This window comes from Panthera uncia, chromosome B1 (assembly GCF_023721935.1).
Source record: "Panthera uncia isolate 11264 chromosome B1, Puncia_PCG_1.0, whole genome shotgun sequence".
NCBI classification, from domain to species: Eukaryota; Metazoa; Chordata; class Mammalia; order Carnivora; family Felidae; genus Panthera; species Panthera uncia.
In genome coordinates, this window is record NC_064811.1 from 198,724,299 (window position 1) to 198,748,676 (window position 24,378).

The following is a 24,378-nucleotide window of genomic DNA, read 5'->3' on the forward strand; positions in this document are numbered from 1 at the left end:
GCCGCCGGCGGGACCACGTCAGGAAGAAAGGGGACAGCGCGCAGACTGCTGGATGTCAAGCTCTTTGCAGGTGCCAATGCCACGCGGGCATCCTACCCACACACTCGCTGGAGGCAGTGGTGACAACAGCAGCCCTCCCCTCCCGGCCTGTCCTCGTGAGTGCGCCCAGAGGCAATGAGGGGCGCCCCCCTGGAACCCCCTACTCCGGGGCCCCCTCAGCTCTGCAACGCTCTCGAGAATTAGTAACGCAGGCGTATTCATGCTGGAAAGCCGTCTCACAGATTCTATCGATTTATCAATGGAGACACAAAAATGGAGATTCTGATCTGTTCCCAAGTGTAGTCAGGGACTCGTTGTCAGGACAGGAGCTGACATGCGGGACAGGGAACGCTCGCATCACGTCAGGAGGCTCCGAGGAGCAGAGTGAGTGGCCCCACACACGCACCTGCTCCGGCCTAGCCCCTGTGAGGTCCCAGCCTCCCGCGCTCATGCCCTGACTGTGCCCCCCTCGCCCCTGGAGGCTCCACGTACCGCAGACAAACAGGAAGGCGCTGTGCTCGCTGATGCCCCCTCTGGACACAATCCTCAAGGTGTACAGACCCTCGTCGTCCTTGTTCAGGTGGCTGAACGACAGGGAGGCCTGGCCTTCGCCGAAGAACATCTTGGTCCACTTGGACTCCTTCACTAGCACATCTGAAAGAGCGTGCAACATGGGATCGCCTCAGAAACCGTCAAGGAGATCGGACGATGAAAGTGGACAATGTGTCCTGGCCGGGCGGCGGGACACAAAGGAAGGGAGCCTCAGCCTCACAACGACCCGAGGGCGTGTGACACGCCAGGAGCACACACGGTGGCCCGTCGGGAGGACGGGGGCATCCTCAGGACAGTACCGAGGCCCGCACTCGGGGTGCACAGACACCCGGCGCGTCTCCGCGGGGACGGGGGGTCGACCTGGGCTCAGAGCTCCCGGCCGTGTGACTGCTGTCTGCCTGCCCCGCCCCACCCACACCTAACCACGTGGTCTAACCACGTGGTCTAACCACGGCCACGGCTTCCTCGCAGGTAACACTCTCCTGGGCGGAAAGCTGGCCTGGGAAAGACCCCGCCCATGCGCCTCAGCAAAGAAAGGACAAGCACGGACAAACCGTCCATCAGAGGCCGCGAAATGAAAAAGGCGGCTGCGGAAAAAGAACAGATGAAACCACAGCGGTGAAAACACCCACTCTGGAAATCAAGGAAACAGCGAACGAGCGATCCTCGTCCGCCTCCTAATTTGGCTACATCCACACTTGGGAAGGGCAGAGAGACCCCGCCACCCACCTCCCAGGGGAGAACAGCCACACGGGGTGAGTCTTAGGACAGGCACACCGTTTGGGGCACAAGCACAAGTTCCAAGAACGTGTCCCAGGGTAACAGAGATGCATGGTGACGGTTTCATTCAAGAACTGTCCCGGGGGCACCTGGCGGGCTCAGTCAGTTAAGCATCTGACTCTTGACTTTGGCTCAGGGCACGATCTCATGTTTCGTGGGTTCAAGCCCCACATCGGGCTGCGTGCTGGCAACACAGAGCCTGCTTGGGATTCTCTCTCTCCTTCTCTCTCTGCCCCTCCCCTGCTCGCTCCCTCCCTCTCTCTCTCTCAAAATAAATAAGTAAGCTCTAAAAAAAAACCAGAATTGTTCCTAATGGGAAAAATAAAGACCAACTCAAGCCCTGAGACCGAGGACAAATACGGACCATCCTACAATGGGATACGGTGCCCCAGAGCCAATGACATCAAACTACTGTCATGAAGGCACTGTGTGGCCTTTTGTGAAATGAAGAAAAGGAGAGTTGTAAGTTTTAACATGTATGTACACATACAGGATATATTCTACAGCCAAGTGGTAAGAGTAATTTTGGGGATGGGGCACCCGGGTGGCTCAGTGGGTTGGGTGTCTGACTTCGGCTCAGGTCATGACCTCATGGTTCGTGAGTTCGAGCCCGGCGTCGGGCTCTGTGCCGACAGCTCACAGCCTGCAGCCCGCTTCCGATTCTGTGTCTCCCTCTCTCTGCCCCTCCCCTGCTTGTGTGTGCTCTCTCTCTCTCCCTCTCTCAAAAATAAACATTAAAAAGAAAAAAATTTCTAAAAAAGACTAATTTTAGGGTGAGAAAAATTACAATTTAGGGGTTTTTTTTTGCAAAAAACAGACACGACATTTGTATAAGAAAAAAGTTATTTGTGTATTTTCCATTTTAAAAACAGGCTTGTCTCAGGCTTGACTGGCAGGCTCAGGAGTGCATTGCCCAACAAAGTACCCTGCTGCACACAGTAGGACTTTCCCTTCCTGGAGCCCAAGAGGCGAAGCCCCACTCAGCAGCACTCTGTCCCGACAGCGTGGAGCCTGTTGGGATTGTCTCTCTCTCTCCCCTACTCTCTGCCCCTCTCCCCTTCACACTCTTTCTCAAATAAAAATAAAAAATATTTTTAAAAAATTTTAAGTATCATAAAAATAGAAAGTTTAAAATATTTTATCACTTTTTCTCTCTTATCCAGAGGAACTAGCACAGTACCTGATACACAGTAAGTATAATATAAATATAAATAAAATATAAAAATATAACGTGATTTAATACAAAATACAACGTTAAAATGTAACCCTCCAGAAAGAAGTGAGTGAGATAGGATAATCAAGTCATTGGAGTGGAGGGGGAAGGCTCCCCAGTCCGCAAGCTGGTGGGGGTAGGGGCCTTGCGGGTGCCCAGGTCTTGGACCTCCAGCCTCCAGAAGTGTGGGAGGTCCGTCCACTGCGTAAGCCGCCCGGCCGTGGTATTTCTGTCAGCGCAGCCGGGACGGACTAGGACACCAGGCTATTCCCGGCAGGATGCTGTCGTGGCTCGTGCTCTCGAGGACCTGTCTGTCCCCACAAAGTCCCTCACGCGCCATAGGGAATGCACAGCACGTACGCATGTGACTTGCTTGCGGTCACATGTATTTAAGACCAGGGCCCATCAGCTGGAGTGGCATGTCTAGCCAGGATCCAGTCCCCTGACCAGAGGCCCACCCCACCACGGGCTCCGTAAGCATCTCAGGACTTGCCAAACGGGCCTCAAGTGCAAATCACACCCAGGGGTGGGTCTCGGGTTTTAATATGAGTAAACTTGGTTCTCCCTCCTCCTGTTAGATTAGAGTTCTAATCCATCTTAACTTGTGTCCCCAATTCCACATGTCCCGTTTGCACGGTGCACCTGCCATGCCTCACGGAGGATAGCATTCCTCGGGCTGACACCACTTCGGGGTTTACCAGCCACCTGGAGCCTCACAGCTCATTAATTTTAAAGGGTAAAAAAAAAACCCCAAAATCTCCTTGCATTTTAATGTCTACAAATAAGCCACTGATAAGTCTCTACCGGTTCCCTCTTGAATACTAAAGCCCGTGAAGATCTTACCGTGACTGTGCACGCGGGGCGTCTGGCACAGCTAAGCCCCCTAATGCCACAAGGCCCCAGCTCGCCATGGGGACAGGCCAGGCACTGGCTCCGAGCACAAGTTCTCTGCACACAGGTCAAGGCCAGGAAAGTGCCGCGTCACCCGGATGCCAGGCGCTTCCCCGTCACTAGGAAACCCTCCAAAGCTGACATCACTATCCTCCGGGGACATAATGAAAACTTTCCTCAAACCTATGTCATTCTCCACAGAAGAAGTAAATTAGAATCTTGGAACTCGAGTTAGACCTCCTGTCTTAAATTAGAACTCCAGAGGGTAAATGAAATCCCGTCTGTCACCACAAAGAGTGTCCCCCTCCCTCCCTCGGCTCCGCTCATACTGGACACGTGGTCCTTGCCATGTATTTGGCAAAGCGTCACGTTCTGGGACATTTCTTACACTTTAAAAAGACACGGCTTTATATTTCTATTTTCCTGCAGCCGGATTATAAATACCTTGTGGGCAGGCTGGCCTACGTCCTTGTCATATTTTGCACCATGTTAGGGCCCAAGAAGAGATAAGCAGGCCAGTCGCACTGGCTGCACAGAAAACCGGTTTCTGTTAGGAGCCCCAGGGCAGACACGATGAAGGAAAACCCTCTCGCACCATCCTTGCACCTCACAGGACAGCCGTGCACGCTGGGAAGGAGCGCAGCGTCTTCCCCAGTCCTGCTGCGCAGGAAGCACCTTGAACAAGCCCCTTGTCGCAGCGCCCACCTGTCGCAGGGAGCCACAACCCCATCCCCGTCTCGGGTCCACGCGGAAGAAGAGTGTCACGTTCAACACACGGTCCAACACACAATAAATGGCGGGGGTTGTTTTAGCCAAGGAGGAACGTAAAGACACAGACACCTCGCTTCTTCTTAACCCCAGAAAGACCCTTCTTAGGGAGCTATCAAGATCTCCTGTGCCTCCTCTAAATTCGGGCACCCCCGTTGACCTCTCACACGCCGGGGTGAAGGTCAGGGTCCGTGGCAGGCTCCCGGCTCTCCCCAGTCTCCCTGCTGGCCGTGCTGTCTGCAGCGACCACGGCGGGGACACGAACGCCCAGGGGTGTCCCCGGTCGGGGGGTGGTCCCCACATCACACTCACCATCTCGGTACCACTCGGCACGCGGCTGCACCCTCTTCAGCTCCGGCGTCACCAGCAGCGTGCACTTGAGAGTGACAGTCTCGCCTTCCCTCCTGAAGGTGACTCCAAATTTCTCCAGAAACTGGACGTCAAAGTGCATGTATGGGATCACGGACGAAGGGGGCACTGCGCAGGGAGAGCGGGACAGCGTTACGGCGGCAGGCGCAGCCATTCCCAGCCCAGCAGGTGCACAGCAGGCCATGACCGCTAAAGTCCCCCAATCCACCATCACACATCCCGTCCTCGAGAGAGGTGCGTGACAGGATAGACTGGTGTCCCCCAAAGTCACGTGTCAAAGCCCTAAGCCCCAGAGAGAAGGTACGAGGAGGCGGGGTCTTGGGAAGGGGAGGAGTTCTAGATCAGGCCATGAGGGTGGGCTCCGTGATGGGACTAGCGTCCTCATCAGGACAGTCAGACGCTCGGGCTCTCTCTCCTCCGTGGGCGGACGCGGTGAGAAGGCGCCATCCGCACAGCTGGAACACAGTGATCTCTGACTTCTGAGATCCGTGAGTAGACGCGTGAGGTTGAGGCCCCCAGCGTGCGGTCGTGTCCTGGCAGCTGAGCTCACTAACCCACTCCCAGAGAACCAGAAGACCCGTCCTGGAGAGGAGCGGACCCTCTGTGACAGAGGGGACAGAAACAGGTGGGACAGGAGGCAACCCGGAGTCTGAACCACAGGTAAGAGTAAAGGGTTTGAATCCTGCATCGACCCCACATGGGGGGCTTTCTTGTCGTCAGAATGAACTGTGGCACATTCATCAACTGAATGCCGTTTACGCTGCAGACAAAATGAATTAACCAGATCCAGAGGCACCGAAACTGAATCTCAAAAATACAGTTTAGTGGAGGGGACAGTATTTTAGAAAAAAAGTGCACAGTAAATTTTCGAAATAAAAACCACCTGTGACTTAGAAACACATGTCTTCAGGGAAGATGTTTTTAAGGAGCTGGGAGCTTCAAGGTAAGGGTTTCTTCTTGGAGGAAGACGGGTGAGGGGAAGGAGGGAAGGATTGTGGAGATTCCTCAACTCCTGATAGTTTTGCTCCCTAAAAACACCCGAAGGTCACCGAAGTGTCCATTTGAAAATGCTTAGCTTTGTGTTCTGCCGATCAGACCCCAATTTTTTAAAAATAACTGAAAAAAGTGGCAAAATATTCACATCTGCTGAACACGGGTGGTGGACGACTGCACAGCGTCTATTATGTCACGGTCCGTGCATATCAGTATGTTATAGATACTGCAGAGGTTTTACTCAAGCAGACACAATTTTAACCAACAGAGGAACCCCGGGGGACGGGACCAGGAACAGCCCCCAACGTCACTTCCGGCTCCACCGGTGCCTCAGGGCCATCCTCCCAGCGGGCTCCACATGGTCCCTGGAACCCAGGGGACACCATCAGACGTCTCCCCAACACACACACTCTCGGGCCTCCCTGCCTCTCCACCTGTCGGCTCTGAACTTGTCCTGCTCACCGCTAATGGTCTTTGACAACCCCCGAGGGAAGGACACGAGCCAATCCAATACCTGACCCAGAAATGGCCAAGGGCCGACCACACACAAGTGTCCAGCGGCTGCCAGAAAGGCTTTCCCCTCGGGCACCTGACCTGAAGTGAGGTCTTCACCGACACTTGACCTGTAACATCTCCACCTCCCGTCAGGGTAAAATGAAAGCTGCTGCGGAATCACACGATTATTCTTTCGGAAGGTCAGGTCAATCCCAAACCTCACTCCCATCCCGTGAAAAAGCCACGGTAAGTCACTGAGTCAGCCTGCCAAGTCCTGGTCCTGGAGATGCTACAGACACGGCTCCCTTCTCCACCCTCACCCGACTCGGGCCACCCCAGCTTCCTGGCCTTCTGGCTCGACACCAGCCCTGGGACTCAGGAAGACACTCGACTTGCCTCATCAGGGGCCCACCTCAGGTCGCCTTGGAAACAGGGGGCCCACCGGTGGCCTCCAGTCCCCAAGCCCCGCAGAGGAGCTGACAGCATCAGACATGTGTCCACAGTGCAGAGAGGGAGAACCTTCCCAACAGGTAAGCGAAACAGCTGGGTCCGAAGTCACAGGGGCTACGGGCATCACCCACAGCGGGACGGGAGCGTCCACCGTTTAAAGGCAGGGCCCCGAGCCAGCTTCTGAACGTCATGTGCCACATGCCGCCACCCTGCTCGACGGTGGCTGTTTGCTATAAATGGGCCCTGTGGCAACAGCACGCATTCAGGTCAAAGATCTGGATTCCGTGTTGTCCCCAATCCAAAGGTGTGAGGTCCGTCAGGTTCACCAGCGTCTCAGAATTCCACGTAGCCACAGAGTTACGTGGGGACAGCCTGTCAGCATACTAGCACTGCCAGCAAAGACGGAAGAGTCTTCTGACACACGGTGTTAAGAAACGATTCGACCCTCAGAAAATGACTTTTTAATTCTGTGCTGTGTCCCCACGCGTTTTTCTGCACAAAAAGGAAAACAGCGGACTTACATCCAATAGGGAGTCCCACCGAACGGAACGGCTCCTCGTCTCCGTGGAACCCTGCAAGACAAGCCGCTGAAGGGCACGAGGGACGGGAGGCGCCAAGGCGTGCCCGCACCCCGGGAGGACAACTCACTTCTCACGACCACGGCAGCGTTGGTCGACACCTGTCCGTACCCGTTTGTGGCCACCGCGGAGTACGTTGCTGTGTCGTCAAAGTTCGCCCTTGGAGGAGAGAGAGCAAGGTCACGCCCTGAATGCACTGTGGGACTGTTCTGCAGGGGCCGGTGACCCTAATCTGAGCACCAGGTTCCTCGAAAGCCACGCGTGTGACCCAGATCCTTTGTTCGTGAGTGGTTAGTTTAAGAACAATGCCAGCTCTGTCTGTGGAACGAGGTGGTAATTATAGACACGGCAAGGTCTGATCCCAGACTACGGCTTCCCTGTCCTCGAGGAAAACAGTAGTACAGATGCTTCTCGATCTCCTCGACTGCATTCTCAAGGGGAAGTCTATGTGCCCCTCTGGCTCAATTTTTCTTCCTCTATAGGATTCGTGGCTTTATTTTGCCAATGGGAAGGCCCCCCTGACCTCCACCACCGGGAAAATTAACTCCACCTCACTCCATACCCAGGGTTCCCATGTGGACGGGAGAGTATTTCCCAAGCCCCAAAATAACAGATACGAAGCACCCACTCGGGGGTGTTTTGAAGCTGTCGAACTGGACCCAGCCCAGGCAGCCATCCCCAGGGCCATAGGGATGATGGACACCCACCTCCAGAAAGAACCGTGACCCAGGAACCGCCAGACCCCAGCTTCTCCAGGCTGGAGCCCCTCCGCACCCCCCCCCCAAAACTGATCTGGAAAAAGTTGAAGCTTCCCAGCAGGATACAGAAGATGTCACAGAGACCACGGATATAGGCAGGAAACTGAGCCCCAACACGGGGCTCAAACTCACGAACCACAAGGTCATGACCCGCGCCGAAACTGAGAGTGGGATGCTTAACCAACCAAGCCACCCCGGCGCCCCAAGCCATTTCGTTTTCGTAAATGCATTCTGTAGACAGGAGGGTATCCTGCGTCTGGGATCAGCCCCACACCTGCCCCTGCAAGCAGCACCCCCACCGGCAACAGCACGGCACGGCCAAGGCCACACGGAGAGAAGCACGGAGGTCTGTGAGAACCGCTGGGTCAGGGTGTCCCGACCCTGCGCCACGTGCAGAGAGAGGAGACCGGCCGCCACAGGAACACGGGTCCTCAGAGAGCACGTATGGGGAGGTCACTTAGCGCCGTCCAGTTGGGCACCGTGAATCTCTTTCCTGTCTCCTTGGCCTCCCGGACTTCATACCGGTGGTCCTCAGGCTGTGCCCCGTGGTTTACAAACCAAATCTTCCCATTTTGTCTTCAATGTATACTTTAGCAGTTTTTCAAAGTACGGCAGGGGCGCCTAGTGGCTCAGATGGTTTAGTGTCCGACTTCAGCTCAGGTCACGATCTCACGGCTCGTGGGATCGAGCCCGAGTCGGGCTCTGTGCTGACAGCGTGGAGCCTGCTCGGGATTCTCTCTCCCTCTCTCTGCCCCTGCCCCACTCCATCACGCACATGCGCGCCCTCTCTATCAAAATAAATAAAGTTTAAAAAGAAAGATCCTTTAAAAAGTGCAGGAACCGCAGGCACTCGGCAAGCGGCGCTGGGATATTACGAGCTGGCAGACGGGTCACGTCAGATCCTCGCCTTCGCTCCACCTGCCTGACGAGTTCATCCGCTGACTTTGTAACGGATAGACAGCATCCGCCTTAAACTTCTCAAGTACGTCTACCGTGCACCTGCCCTTCACTCAGGTGACTCTGACAATCAAATAAAACAACGTATTTGAAAACATTTGTAGTTTGTAGGACCATCCCTCGCTCGTACATTATTCATTAAAACATATTAGCAGAGCTCCCGGACCCAAGTTCGAAGATGCTTCCCTGCTCGCTCCATGACTCGGGCTCTCTCCTCTGCCTCCACATTCCAACAAAGCAAAACAGACTTCTAAGCATTTTGAGAACTGCAATTAATTGCTCTTTCCTTTCTCTGTGGGTGGAACAGCCAGAAGGGACAGCGGAAGGGAATTCACCTTGTGACAGAGTCCCTAGAAACAACTCGGGAGAAGGGAAGGAAGGGGCAGGGTGAGTCCTGCAGGGCAGGACCCAGCCAGGCAGCAACTTCTACAAGATTCTGAGCTCGTGTCTCAGCCGAGAATAAGAGACGGAGGGGAGCTCCCTAACACATTAGCACTGACAGGTTGTCAAGGGACCAATTATCACTTAGTACTTAGCGGCAGGAATGGGACTGGGGAGGAGGAAGCCGGTACTTAGGAGCTGGAACCTTCCTCGGTGACACACAGACTGATTGTGTACGTGCTCGTGTGCATGTATCCAGAACAGGGTCCACGGCGCTCGTCCGGGGTGCGAGGAAGTCCATACGCCCAAGTATTCAGACGCCCTGATTTACTGCAACCGTCCGGGGAGGGCGTCCCACACAGGTGCTGGCTGTGGATAAGTCGACACTTGGTCTTATGTTTACTTTTATCTCGTTGCTTTCGCGTTTCCCCTTTGCAAATGTTTTATGTTGCATAAAAAACGCCGGGACATCGAGAGGCTGTAAGGAAGCGTCCCTGGGTGTACGGGGTCCTGCTCACACACGCTGCCCCGTGCTGGTGCTGCGTGCGGGCTGCGGGAAGGACGGTGTCTGGGGCACTGGGGCAGCGTGGAAGCAGAGGGTGGACGGGCCGGGCACGCAGATTTTGAGGAGACTGTACCCAACTCAAAATTCTGTCCAACCTTCCCACGGGCCAGCAGGACTGCGTTCTCTCTCTCCTTCCCCAGGCCGCACCGGGAGGTGGCACTGGGCAATCCCCTCCCCATCCTCTGCCACCCCCACCCCCCGGGGCAGAGCCTGCTTCCGGCCTGTCCTTCACGTTGTGAGAAATTGCAAGCGAGTGATTAAGAGGCAAACGGTTTTATTTTCTGTTGGGACAGGGTGCCGGAACAGACAGAGGGGGCTTCCTTTGGTCCCCCTTTGTACAAACTTCCCGGGGGCACTTCTGTGTCTCAAAGTCTTGATCTGAACTGCCTCGAAAAGGACTCATGATATTGTATCTAGTTTAAATAGGACGGACGAATGTTTCAGTGGTCTGTGGCCTGCCCTGGCTACTCTGGCCCAATGTCCTTACGCGGGACTCACCATTTAACTCGAATCAGAGTTTGCATATGGAAGTCTAAAGAAAGTGCAAGAGGAGGTCAGCTGTGCTGAGCTCAGCAGGCATGGGGGGGGGGGGCGGTGCTACAAAGAAAACGGGAGCCAGATCCCTCTAAACGCTCTCATTACACTATGAGAGCAGCATTAAAATTCCCTGAAGAAACAGGACGCGCATGATGAGTCCCCAGAGAAAATCTTACGAGCGTATAAAATACCGTCGAATTCGAACAGCACCAAAGGGTCAGAAGCTTCCCTTCCGGCACTTGAAGAATTCAGACGGCCGCCAAGGAGTATTCCTGGAGGTGAACGTCACTCCCGCGGCCACGAAGGAAGAGCTCGCAACTCCCCCTCCTCCCGCCCCTGCCCTCCCAACAGACGTGGCCAGCACATTCCCCACCACTCAGAACGGCCACAGATCAAATGATGGCAGGTCAGCACTTTGGAATGAACAGCTGAGCCCAGCGGCAGCTGCGGGGGCCCCCCCCCCCATCTCCACTCTGTGTCTGAAGAAGGTTCACACTGCCTCTGCCCAGAGGGTCCCGACCCAGGCCTATCTGGGTTCATGAACTGCAGATGACGGCATCCGGGGCCCTTCGAGGATTTATCAGTCTGTTTGGTCCAAAGCCCGTATAAATTTAAACGTTTTGGGGCCTCTGGGCGGCTCAGTCGGGGGAGCGTCCAACTCTTGATTTCGGCTCAGGTCATGATCTCACGGTTCGTGGGATCAAGCCCTGCGTGGGGTTCTGTGCTGACAGCACGGAGCCTGCTTGGGATTCTCTCCTCTCTCTGCCCTTTCTCTCTCTCTCTCTCTCTCTCTCTCTCTTTCAAAAAATAAATAAGCATTTTTTAAAAATTTAAAAGTTTCATACTTGAGAGTGGAAAGTGGTTTTTCCTCTTAAAACTGTCCTTACCACGCAGCTGGAGGGGAGCTGGCTGGATCGTCAGCCTGACCCTCATAACCCTCACCGGCCACAACGCACCCCAGGCCAGAGAAGAGATGTCCCTGAGCACAAACGCACCCCCCAATGAGGGTGGACATTCTCCTTCTACAGAGCGTGGCTCTCTGTCCACTAAAGTTTCATGAATTGTGGAAACCAAAGGAGAGAAAATTGCAGCAAGGGGCCAGGGCATTCCAATGCCCCAGGCGAGGAGACCCTGACCCTCTGTGCGTGCTTGCACCTAGACCCGCCCCCCTTCTGCCTGCTCATCTCAGCGGCCCCCCTTTCCATGAGCACCCCGCCTCCGATCTGTCACACTTCCTGTCGTTCTCTCTCCAGAACCCACGTAGAGCCCACGCCCTTCTCGCCAGCCACGGCATGGCCACCAGCACTCAGCCCTGCCTTCTGTTCAGAGCCAGGCTTTAGACCCTTTCAAGACACGGGTCAGATCTTCCACCGTCCCCTTCAAAGTCCTTGCCACGGCCCACAGCGTCCGTGTGGCCCTCACGGTCCCGGCTCTATCTCTGACCTCCTGTCCCTCGCCGGCCACAGCCCAGACCAGCCCGAGAGCCTGGGACACAACCTCTTGGAGCCTCTGCTGCAGCTGCCGCCTCAGGCTGGCACCCTCGTGGCCCAACTCCCCATCTATCCCATTCACCATCTCCTGTAAGCCTTGTTCAGAAGATGTCTTCTCAGGGAGGGCTGGCCTGACCACCCCACTTAACCCCACAACCTAGCCCACCCCCACACCAAGAGACCCCCATTCCCCACGCCCAGTACCACAGCCTCCTGATTTACTCTAGAATTCACTATTTTATTACGCTTACGGTTCACCTCCTTATGCCAGCATGTAAGACCTCAGAGATGAGGACCTCAGTTTTGGTCCTGTATCCCAAGCATCTGGACCAGTGCCTGGTATACAGTAGGTTGTCAATAAACAGCACCAGTAGGCCCATGAGGCCAGAACCTCCCAACTTCCTGAAAGAGCCTCATATTTACCTGGCAAAACAGGGTAACGACTTGTCAGACGCTTCCATGTTCATTACAGTCTTCTAACACCTGTTCTAAGTAATCTGTAGGTGCAGTGACAGTTCTGGTGACGGGGAACCTTCCGGGCCTCCAGAGGCACATACCGGGCTGCGCGTGACTGACGAGGAAGCCGGCCTTGCGTGAGGAGGGGGGACACGTAGCCTGGGGCTGACAGCCAGCCGGCGCCCCGTGCAGTGCGGTCCTGAGTGCTGGGTGGGCGGTGCCTGGGGGGCTCACGCCTGGGCTCTACCCCAAAGTCAGAGTGGGAAACAGGGAGGGAGAAAACGGGCAGGAGGCAGAGGATGAAACAGCGAGGGCGACGAAGGAAAGCGCAGAAAGGAGGCGAGACCGACTTCCCGCTGGGTGGAGGGGAGCCGGCAAAGACTCCCGCCCGGATCAACCTGGGTCAGCCTCCGCCGAACCTCAACCTTGGGCCTCGTCCTCATGCTCGGGAAGCCCGCTACGTCAGCTCAGGGAGCCCCCAGCTCCGTGTCGGACCGGGCTCCTCACCGCCCCCCAGGTGAGTCCCATCGCCTGGCCGGCCTTCGGCACGAGACCTGCCGGTGGGTCTGGAAGGACCCCCGCCCCCTGACGCTTCCTCGTGGTGGTGTCCCTCCGCGCCCCCGCCCGCTCCGAGGAGCACACCCCACTGCCCTTCTGGGGCAGGGGCCTGGGCCCCACCCCCTGGTCGCCAGACGGAGGCCCTCAGGATCACCTTCTCTTTAACGGAACCCAGGTACAAAGGCTTTTCAACAAAACAGGAGAGAATCCCCTCGGCAGAAGAAGTACGTCTGGAAGACGGAGCCAGGTAAAGGTGACGTTGTACTGACTCGTGACTTCCACGAGTCGTCTTGGGAATTATTTCATTGGAGCTATTTTACTGGGGATTCCTTTACCTCTAAGTAAACTGAACCTAATTATGACATGGTGGCTCCACAGGGTGGTAACAGTGAACCCAGGAAAGTCATATATTCTAATGTCTTACTGATTTCTTGCCTTTATATTAGGATCCCTTATCTTTTCCTGGGAAGGACTTGATGTGACGTCCTACACACACACACTCACCACCTGTTTAGATCACGTATGTCAACGTGGATGTGGTCCTCACAGTAGGCCCTATTAGGCCAACTAATAGAAGATAACATTTTTATCATCCTTCTCTGGAGAATTATTTTCAGATAAAAGTATTACAATCCAGGAAGCATTAACGACCCATCCGAAGTCACCAGGTCAGTGGTAGATGGGGATCCGAATCCAGGTCTCCGGCTGCCACACCAGCGGGGGTGTGTGAACTACAGGGTGTGGGGGAGCCTCATTTATCTGAGAAATCAACAGCCGGAGCCATGGGAAAATGTCACGGTACGCTGTGTGTGAGAAAACGTGCACTGCACAATGTTACGATCTTCTTGTAAAACAAAAACAGCGTATACACGCAAACAGTAAAAGAACTGCAGAATCTTACTTCCGTAACATATACGTACGTATATATATATATGTATATATACACACACACGTATATATATACACACACGTAAGTATGTGTGTTTGTGTGTGTGCATGTCTGTGTATGTGTTGTGTAAGGAAAATGACATGCTATCCATCCAGCAAAATACTGATGCCAGCTGTGGGAAATACGATTTTTTTCTTTTACTTATCTGTATCCTACATTTTTTTCAATTTCTGAGAAAAAAATATACAAGTTGTATTTCCTTGAGGAGCCTGGGTTGAGGGACTACTCCTCAAACCTGTATGAGACGCAGCGCCGCGGCCGGACAGGTGTGGAGGAATCCTCTGCACCCACCATAACCTTTACACCTGAGCGTGTCCATCTGTCCTTAAACCACTCGCCCTGTTCCCAGAGCAGGGGCCCGGACAAAACCACTGGGTTTGCCTCCCTGCGGCCCGACACTGAGGATAACAAGGGAAGCTTCTACCACAGATTAACTCGGAAATACCACTGAGAGCACGCGGAACACACAGGGATGGGGTGCAACCTGACCCCCTGCTTTTATATTCGGTTTCTCTCCCGCATGAGCAGCACGGACTATTTGGGGCAGGTGTCCCAGGGCACGTGGCCAGGCCCACCGAGACCTTACCTGTTGATCTCCAGGGTGTGCACGCCATACTTGCTCTCGATTCTGTACTTCCCCGGCTCTCCTGCTTGGCAGATCAAACTGCCGTCTTTATACCTAAACGAGGGAAACGCTGATTTGAGTGCAAAGGCAGAGTGGACTTTGCATTTTGTCCCAGCCTTCTTTACGGCCCCTCGGGACGCTACGCCCTGCCTGTGCGAGCTTCACGCAGGGCCCGTGGGCACAGCGGAGTGGCCGGGGGGGCGATCTAGGGCCCGCGTCTGCCTGTCTGTTTAGGGGAGAGCAGCTCTTGCAGGATTCAGCCCGTCTGGGCGATCCTCAACCGATGACAGCGAGGGCCGCAGGGCTCCTTGGACTCCGTCAGGAATCCAGGAAAAATCCTTCCATGAGAACGAAACGTTGCCAGCGTTAGCTGGGTTCCGGGCCGGCCTCTCCAGAGAGTTCCACAGGATCAAACCACACTGGACCCTGACTCGAGGAAGCTGGCCTCCTTGCCCCATGCAGGACAGCAGGACCTCGTCTCCCTGAGACCCAGAGGCTGCGGGTCGCAGCCTCCCCTGCCCGCCTGGCACGTGGGCTCCTTTTTTCTGATCTGGGCTGAGCGCCCCAATCCAGGGTGTGAGTAAAACGCTTACAGTTTTTGCAGCAAGCTACAAACTTCGGGAATGTTATCACTTCCAGCAAGTGAGGAAACACACAAGCACATATGGGGCCGGCAGACTTGTCTTGGCTCCTAAGGTCCGGTCGACCACAGCCCAGCTCCAGCGGGGAGCCTTCCCAAGTTAAAAGCAGAGCCACTCGTGTAAACACGGGCCACCCGAGGGAACTCTCTCTGAAATAAAAACCCTCTGAAAACTCAGCTGAGTCTGTTGCACCGACATGAAAAACGTTGCCATGGTATCTATAATGGACGCCCTGCGAGTTTTTATAAAGGCCTTTCCCGGAGTCTCGCACAAGGTGGTCAGCGGGACGGGCCGTGTGCCACGTGCTTCCTTCGCGTGGATCTCCCACTGCACGGCTCAGGCAGCCGTTTCCAGATCCCTGCAAGAAAGTGCAGGCGCCGGGGCGGCTCGGCGGGTAAGAGTCTGACTCTTGATTTCAGCTCAGGCCATGATGTCACCGTTCGTTTGATTGAGCCCCATGTCTAGGTTTCTCTCTCTCCCTCTCTCTCTCTCTCTCAAAAATAAACAAACGTTAAAAAACCATCAGTAAAAAGAGGGGGCGAGAACAGGACAGCCCTCCCCGGGCCGGGAACGGCACTCACCACTGCACCACGGGGGTGGGAAAGCCTTGCACGGTGAAACACAGCTTCACGGACATCCTCTCCCACACGGTGTGGGACCGCAGGCGCACCAGGATCTCGGGGGCCCTGCGCATCCGCTCCTCGTACGAGTGCCTTTCCCCGGAGAGCTTGTCCTCCACCTGTCCCGGGGACAAGGATGCGTCAGCGCCCCTGCCCCGCCAACAGGCCGCGCGAACGCATCGGGACCACCCGGGACGAGGCCCGCGCCTCTCCCGGAGACGCAGGCGGCCCCCTACCATCTGCTGAATGGCGTATCTGTCCAGCTGGTGCTGCGCCTGTGAGCGAGCCAGGTGCACGTTCTCTTCCATCTCCGCCAGCTCCCGGAGGAAACGCTGCCGCTTGGCTTCGCCATACGAAGCCACCAGAGACTGGTACCTGCGGGAGAGGCGACGTTATTCTCAGGACACACCGAAAAGGGCACGTCTGCCTGTGTTTATCTCCCTCGAGACCTCTGTGCGCTGGTGAGCCTACACCACACAGAGCTGTGATGAGGGCAGGTGTAGGAGGCGTGAATGAGACCATGCTGGGGGCCGCCTGGGGGGCTCAGTCGGCTGAGCATCTGACTTCGGCTCAGGTCGTGATCTGGCGGTTCGCGAGTTCGAGCCCCGCGTCGGGCTCTGTGCTGACGGCTCGGATCCTGGAGCCTGCTTCTGATTCTGTGTCTCCCTCTCTCTCTGCCCCTCCCCCGCTCACGTTCCATGTCTCTCTCTCTCTCTCCCTCTGTCTCGCAAAAATAAATAAAAAATCGAAAAAAAATGTAAAAAAAAAGAAAATTCAGGGATTGAAACAAAAATGCATTATTTTTTATAAACACATAAAACGTTAAAATTGAAATATAACTGGGGCGCCCAGGGGCTCAGGTGGTTGAGCATCCGACTTTGGCTCAGGTCATGATCTCGCAGTTCATGAGTTCGAGCCCTGCATCAGGCTCTGTGGTGACAGCTCAGAGCCTGGAGCCTGCTAAGGATTCTGTGTCTCCCTACCTCTGCCCCTCCCCCGCTCATGCTCGTGCTCTTTCTCCCTCTCTCTCTCTCTCTCTCAAAAATAATAAATAAACACTTTTTAAAAAGGGAGGGGGCACCTGGGGGTTGAGTTGGTTAAGCGTCTGGCTCTTTCTCGGCTCAGGCTCTGATCTCCCAGTCTGTGAGTTCAAGCCCCATGTCGGGCTCTGTGCTGACAGCGTGGAGCCTGCTTGGGATTCTCTCCCCCTCCCCCTCCCCCACTCGCACTGTCTCTCTCTCAAAATAAATAAACATTGAAAAAGGGAGAAAGTCAGCATCTGGCGGCCTAGGGGTCTGACGCCCCACGCTGAGGCGCCCACACAGACGACGTGAGATTCCTCCTGCGCGGAATCCTGTAAAAACCGCCTGTTCTCCTAGGGAGACTGCTGTTCTGAATGAATTTAGGACTGGGTTAAAGCCTCCTGAATCCACAGCTACAGACAGGAAGCAAACCTGTGTTCCAGGAAAATAGAGAGGATGCAAACAATTAAGCTCCTTTCACCTGTGGGAGCAGAGAACAAGGTGCGGCTCATCTGGCCCGGGGGGGGGGGGGGGGGGGTTTGGGGGCCCAACAGGGCCCGGCCCACTCCCGGCCCGCCTCTCCTGCCCCTTCTCCCTCTCTCTCCCTCTCCTCTGTCCTTCTCCCTCCCTCCCTCCCCTTCTTTCTTCTCTCTCCCTCTCCCTCCCTCTCTCCTCTTCCCTCTCCTACTCCCTCTCCCTCCCCCCAACCACTGAGGGAGCATCTCCGCTGCTCTGTGATGAGGTGTCCGGGCCTCTGGCCCTCTTCTGCAAGCCCACAGACAGCCTGTGTGATGCACGGAGGCCCGTCTTTCACTAGCACAGAAGCAGGGGCATGAAAGGGCTACTTCTAATCCACGTATCCCCCAGGAGGACACGCTGAGATGTGCAGAGCTCCCGACGAGTCTTGGGTTCCTATTTTACACGAAGATAGAGTGGTAATTCCAACGGACGCACCCACGGGTTCATCTTTTGAGCACCAATCAATCTGTCCCATGCGTTAAACTAGTTTCTGCCGTAGGAGGTGAGGAACAAAATGAGCTGGGGAGACATGGGTTATAACCCACATACCTGCCATGAGTCAGCTTCCAACTTCAGGCGAGTAGCCTCGTGTATCCCAGAAAGATTTTCCACAGCCAGAAGGTCACCAAAGTCATTATCGCCAAAACCACGTGAATCCCTGACCTCTCAGATCAACAGAAGTCGACCTTCCCCCCATTTCACTCCCTCAAAAACTGAGGAGTGGAGAGTTCTTGTGGCATGTTCAAGGACACAAGGAATAGCTCATAAACTTATAAAGCTCTAGTCCTCTCAGTCCCCACACCTGAACCCTAACTATGGGTAGAACCATTTTTTAAATAATCCAATACCAGAAAATCCAGAGTTTTATAACGTACACGTTTTAAGTTTTTTAAATGTTTATTTTTGAGAGAGAAACAGAGCAAGTGGGGGAGGGGCAGAGAGAGAAGGAGACACAGAATCTGAAGCAGGGTCCAGGCTCTGAGCTGTCAGCACAGAACCCGACTCGGGGCCTGAACTCAAGAACCGTGAAATCATGACCTGAATCAGACCAAAAGTCAGACGCTTAACCGACGGAGCCCCCCAGGCACTCCTCTAATGTACACATTTTGAAGTGATTCTCTTACAAAAGAAATCCTCACTTTATAATGAAATTCATGTGTCAAAACTCCCATAAGGCATTTAAAAGATCATTCAAAGATTAAAAATGAGGGCTAATCTCTTCAGCTGTACATTTTTATTACACAGATCCTTCCATCGTGAAATTCATCAAAAATGAAACCTGTTTACCAAAATCTCATTCTTCTTTCAGGTTTTCAATGTGTTAGAGATATCGAGAAAATTTTCTAGAAGTAGGAGGGAGAGGTGAGGGGGGAAGCAGCAGGAATGAAATAAAGCACTCATGACCCACTCAACTATTTTGTTCTTCTAAGATCACCACCTGTCTCTCTGATCTGGAAATAATTTTAAGACTGACGTCCCTATTAATCCATGTCACGCCCGTGACATTTTCCCCATGAGCTGAGTCCCCTGACATGCACGGCACAGCCGTCTACGGGCCCCTCACGACGGTTTCCCCACCGACACCCCTGAGAATGCTGGCGCGTCTCAGGAAGACCGCCTTCCTGGAGTCGGCGACCTTACTGCCCCGCTTGAGCAGCTCAGGAGGCTGTCGGTGGGGGTTCCACATGACTTTCAAACCGCCAGGTCTTAGGGCTTTAATGTGAGAATCCTGCTGTGCGTGGAAAGCTAGCGAGTGCCACGTGGGACGGCGACCGGGACCTGACACAGGATGCCAGCGGCAACGCACACATGGCACGCGGCCCCGTCTGCGACGTTCCCTTCTGCGACAGTTATCCTGTTAGGGTCCACTGAGGTGATGTCACTGACGAATAAGCAGGCAGCGGGAGCTTATGCTTTTGTTAGAAGCAAGCATCACCAGGGCACCTGGGTGACTCAGTCGGTTAAGCATCCGACTTCAGCTCAGGTCACGGTCTCACAGTTCGTGGGTTCGAGCTCCACGTCTGGCTCTGTGCTGACAGCTCAAGAGCCTGGAGCCTGCTTCGGATTCCGTGTCTCCCTCTCTCTCTGCCCCTCCCCAGCTCACACTCTGTCTCTCTCTCTCTCTCTCTCTCTCAAAACTAAATAAACATTAAAAAAAAGATTAAAAAAAAAGAAGCAAGCATCACCTGGGGCACAGGGAGGGGGGTGCTCAGACAGTTACGCGTTTGACTTCACAAAGCTCAGGTCATGATCTCACAGTTCGTGGGTTCGAGCCCCACATCGGTCTCTGTGCTGACAGCTCAAGAGCCTGGAGCCTGCTTCGGATTCCGGGTCTCCCTCTCTCTCTGCCCCTCCCTGCCTCCCAAAAATAAACATTTAAAAATGCCTTTAAAAACAAAAAAGAATAAAAAAGAAGCAAGTGTGACCTTCCAGGCTCTCTCGGGTGTGCGTCTGGCTGCCGCCCAGTCACTGTCCCCCCCTCTGGCCTTCAGGCCCTTCCTCCCGAGGCGCGGGGACTCCGCGGGCCTGCGCGGCCTTTGCAGGCGGTCTGGGGGAGGCGGGGGTTACCTTCTCTTCTTGTCCTGCTCCTCCTCCTCCAGCTCGGTGCTCACCCTCTTCGCACAGATACTGCACGTCGTCCCCAGCGCCGTCTGGCCGGAAGCCCTCTGGGAAGACGACTTCCTCTGGGCGGACGACTGCGTGGAGGTACGCCTGGGTGAGCGCAGAGAAATCGGACGCGTCAGAGAAGTACACGGGGAAACGTGACAGATGCACGCAGGGCGCGCGAAGGAAAACGAGGTACAACAGAGAGGGAGCAGACCGTAAGAGGTTCGGCAATACAGACAGCAACTGAGGGCTGCCGGAGGGAGGTGGGGGGGTTGGGCCAGATGGGTGACCGGCACTAAGGAGGGGGCTGGCGGACGGGCACTGGGTGTCATACCTAAGAGATGAGCACTGGGTTCTACTCCGGAAGCCGGGACTGTGCTGTAGGTTAGCTAACTTGAATTTAAATAATTGTTTTCACGCTAAAAGCAGGGGCACTTGGGTGGCTCAGTTGGTTAAGCGTCCGACTTCGGCTCAGGTCACGATGTCACATGGTTCCTGAAGTCAAGCCCCACATGGGGCTCTGTGTGTCAGCACCGAGCCTGCTTTGGGTCCTCTGTCTTCCCCTCTCTCTGCTCCTCTCCCACTCATGCTCTCTCTCTTTCTCTCTCACCTCTCTCAAAAATAAGTAAATGTTTAAAAACAATGGTAGGGGCGTCTGGATGGCTCAGTCAGTGTAGCCTCCGACTTCGGCTCAGGTCACGATCTCACGGTTCATGGGTTCGAGCCTCGTGTCAGGCTCTGTGCTGACAGCTCGGAGCCTGGAACCTGCTTCGGATTCTGTGTCTCCCTCTCTCTCTCTGCTCCTCCCCCCACTCGTGCTCTGTCTCTCTCTCAAAAATAAACATTTTAAAAAGTGTTTAAACAATGCTAAAAAATAATAAAAACTAAAGTTAAAAACAGTACACAACGTTATCATCGCAGACACGCCACCTTTTCCAGCGGCGGCACGCCGGCGTGAAGGAGCACGCACACGCGTGCAGACACACAAACGGGTGCGTGCACGCTCACAGCTAGCACATGCGCATGCGTGCACGCACACGGAACTCCGCCCCCGTCTGCACTTGCCTGTGCCCGGAGGGGCGCGTGCGCGCATGAGTCGGCCTCTCCCCCTTGCCATTTTCCATCCGTGCCAGCCAGCGCCTTCCACGGCGCTCTTGGCCCAGCGCCACGATTATATATATCTCCGGGGATCTGAGGCTCCCGGAGGCTGCCGGGAGCGCTGTGAATGCTTGGCTGTGTGTCACAAGGATGGCAAAGGACACGGGGCCGCGGGCGCGTCTAAATATAGGGTGTCGGCGACACGCACGAGCCCCCGGGCCGGGCCCGGCACACCCGCGGCATCTGTCCGTCCTTCGGCACAGCCGTCTAACCGGCCCAGGCCAATCCCGGACTCGGCACACAGGCACGTGCTGCGGGTCCCCGAGGACGCCGGCTTCAGAAACCACCGGATCTGCGGCTCGACACCAGCCTACTAGGCACCGGATACGAGTATGGTTTTGCTATGCGTATTATTGCAGCAAAATTATGGGTATCGGCCTCCACGTGATCTTCACTCCGCTCCTATGAGCTTTCCTCCCTCTGACGCTCTTCCTGTGGCCCTTCCCACCGCCCTTGTGCTGACTGGTTTTGTTGTTGTTGTTGTTGTTGTTGTTGTTGTTCGGTTTTATTTGAGAGCAAGAGAGGGAGCCAGAGAATCCCAAGCAGGATACACTCTCTCAGCCCAGAGCCTGACGTGGGGCTCGAATTCACGAACTGTGAGATCACGACCTGAGCCGAGCGCCTGGGGTGGCTTACTGGTTAAGCGGCCTCTCGTGGTTCACCAGTTCGAGCCCTGCGTCGGTCTCTGGGCTGACGGCTCAGAGCCTGGAGCCTGCTTCGGATTCTGTGTCTCCCTCTCTCTCCCCCTCCCCCACTCATGCTTTGTCACTCTCTCTCTCTCTCTCTCTCTCAAAAATAAACAATGAAAAAAATTAAAAAAAAAAAATCAGACGCTCAGCCAACTGAGCCACCCAGGCGCCCTAGACTTTCTAGATCCTAGTTCTGGAAGATGTGTAGAGAAGAGCAAAGTCAAGGAGCACTTATGAAAAAGTCTCTGTGTTCATCATCTACACTAGGGGCTCAGAGCCAGTCTATCAGCATCTACCAGGATCCCAGGGGCGCAACCTGGAGCTTCCAGTGCAGCCAGGAGAGCTAGATTTCCCCTGGGGTGCTGGGCGCGGGCGTCAGGGAGCCTGCCATCTCTGACCCTCCCGGTGCTCCCGCCCAGGTTGCAGGGGACCGGATGCCAGACCCCCACGACCCAACCCCTCCCAGTCTAACCGCTGAATTTCAACTTACTTTTTGGCAGCATATTCATCCAGAAGGTACCTCGTCTGAACATTGCGGTACGACTGGTCAAAGTGTTTGTGTCGCTTCTGGTAGAAGGGCACTGCGGCGAGTGACATCTCGGTGGGTACCTACGAGTAAGGAGGGAGGCGGACGGTGCTGAGCTCCATCCCCCGTGCAGTCTTGCCCGGGCAGTGTCTACACCAGCATGTCGGGTTGTTCCAAGGGGGGAAACCAACTTCAGTCCATCAAACCCCTTCGGGGGGAGGGACGAATGGAAGAAACGTTATGTAAGTGAAAATAATCTTGGGCTGGGAGACCAGACACCTATCAAGTTCCCTGGGGTCCGACATCATTTTCTGTTTGGTTCTTTGGAAATTAGAAGATTGGGTTGTAGGTTTCTTTTCATTGTGAGCTCACCAAATGTTTCCACAACACCCCGTTTATCCAAGGCAACGTGAAAGGCAGTGTGAGTGACAAGGTTAAAAATAGGTAAAACACCGATTAGAGAAGTAAACAAATACTTAGAATACAAGATAAGAGCGGAAAGAGGGACACACGCCCTGGGAAGCTAGGAGGGGGCACACGTAACAGGAGAGAGGGCAGCCAAATGAGGTCCCCTGAAGTAGGTGACATTTGAGAAGAGCCTTGACAGATGGATAGGCTGACAGATGCAGACGGGGCAGAGAGAAGGGCATCCCATGAGCGCAGGTAGGAGGCGGGGAGACAGGATCTCAGGATACTTGAAGAGACGGGACAAGAAATCACTCTGGAAAGCTTGTAACCACATACGGTGACCTGGAAAGGGAATTCGTCTCCAGGACGCTGTCCAGATCCACGCTTCAAAAATCACATCCCGCAGGGTACTTGTAGATGCCCACGGCTGGGGTGGATGGGAGCAGGGCTGAGCCCAGCAGGGAACCCAGAGGGGCGCGGGCACGCGACACATCTTGGTCAAACTCCCTGAGAATTCGTCCTGCGGTGAGGCGTCTGGGAATTTGCAGTAGCGCTGGCACCTGGCCACGGGGCCACCTGCACCCACAATAAACAAAGCGCCACTTCTCACTGGGCTATTTGGCCGTCTCTGAAGCGTGACACAGGCAGTATGCCTCAATCTCGGTGACCCCTAACCCCCCAAACCGAGGGCCGAAGGAATTCTCAATCCGAGCTCCACTTTGGTCCTTTGTGTGTAAGTTCATCCCCCCCACTCGAAGAAGAAAACGCAGAGGCAAGGCAGTGCTGGGGGACAACGGGAACGGAGACCAGGAGTGGTCAACACGCAAGTGCGGCTCTGAGGTGAAACGGCCTGGCCTCCGCCACCGTTCAGACCTTGGCGCGGGTGTTACAAAACCCTCCAGGCGCTCTGCTGGTGATCCCTGTAGACTGTGATCTCCCAGAGTCACAGAATCGCAGGGCTCGGGAAGATCCTTAGGGATTATCTCCGCCCCCACTGTACTGGGGGTGGGGACGGGAGCAATGCCTCCCCTGGAAACGTGCAGAAAGGGCTTCAGACTTCTACCTCTGGGCCTCTGACCCTTTGCCACACGAATACCAATGTTTCCTCTTAAAGACCAACCAGTCAACCAGCCTCCACGGGTCCACTGAGGGCCGGGCATATGTTTTACAGCATAAATCTGATTATAAATACGCAACGGAACGTGGCGTCTAGTGGAACAAAGTGAAAAAGGCGCCTCTCCATCCACCTCAGCTCTGACACAGGTATTCTAGCGCTGAGGCCAAGACCACAGGTTTGACATCGGGCAGACCGAGGTCTGAATCCTGAGCCCCGCCCGGTGACGTGGCCGCGGGTGACTCTCTCGCTGCTGTAACCCCGGGGTTCTGAACGGATTCTGTGGAACGTTTGGCACGCGGTCTCCAACAACCAAAATCGGCAGCTGTCCCCATCACGCTACGTGCTGTCGCTGTTGTCCAGCCGGACGCTGTGGGTAGGAAAAGGTATCTGAAAAAAATGCATTCTGTCACTTGACTATCTGAAACGTCCTCGATGGCATCCCCGTGGGTTCTCTGGCGAGTTCAGCAAGGTGAATCTTCAAGAAAAGCTTCCTGCCCACGACCGTGTGGCTTCCACTGATTGCGTCCGGAGTCCCTCGTGTGCTGCGGAAAGCTCACGAACCGAAGTCAGACCGGGGTCGGGGGACACACTGCACCACTCTGAACCAGCTTCCCGTCTCGGGCTTCTGCCACCGCACCTGCAGGGCCGGAGGAAAATTCTACGGCAC

At 55.0% G+C, this 24,378-nt stretch overlaps 1 protein-coding gene across 1 annotated transcript in view; it reads right to left on the minus strand.

The window, feature by feature from the left end:
* MYOM2 (myomesin 2) overlaps window positions 1-22,269 on the minus strand; it is a 68,997-nt gene extending 46,728 nt beyond the window's left edge. Inside the window, exons 1-9 of the mRNA XM_049631821.1 lie at window positions 22,151-22,269; window positions 19,775-19,918; window positions 15,902-16,040; window positions 15,627-15,784; window positions 14,366-14,458; window positions 7,199-7,287; window positions 7,072-7,122; window positions 4,556-4,720; window positions 532-693 (exon numbers count right to left, since the gene is read on the minus strand). Of these exons, the coding sequence (XP_049487778.1) occupies window positions 532-693; window positions 4,556-4,720; window positions 7,072-7,122; window positions 7,199-7,287; window positions 14,366-14,458; window positions 15,627-15,784; window positions 15,902-16,040; window positions 19,775-19,918; window positions 22,151-22,257 (1,108 nt within the window). The 5' untranslated portion in view covers window positions 22,258-22,269. The remainder of the gene's footprint in view (window positions 1-531; window positions 694-4,555; window positions 4,721-7,071; window positions 7,123-7,198; window positions 7,288-14,365; window positions 14,459-15,626; window positions 15,785-15,901; window positions 16,041-19,774; window positions 19,919-22,150) is intronic.
* Window positions 22,270-24,378: the final 2,109 nt, after the last annotated feature.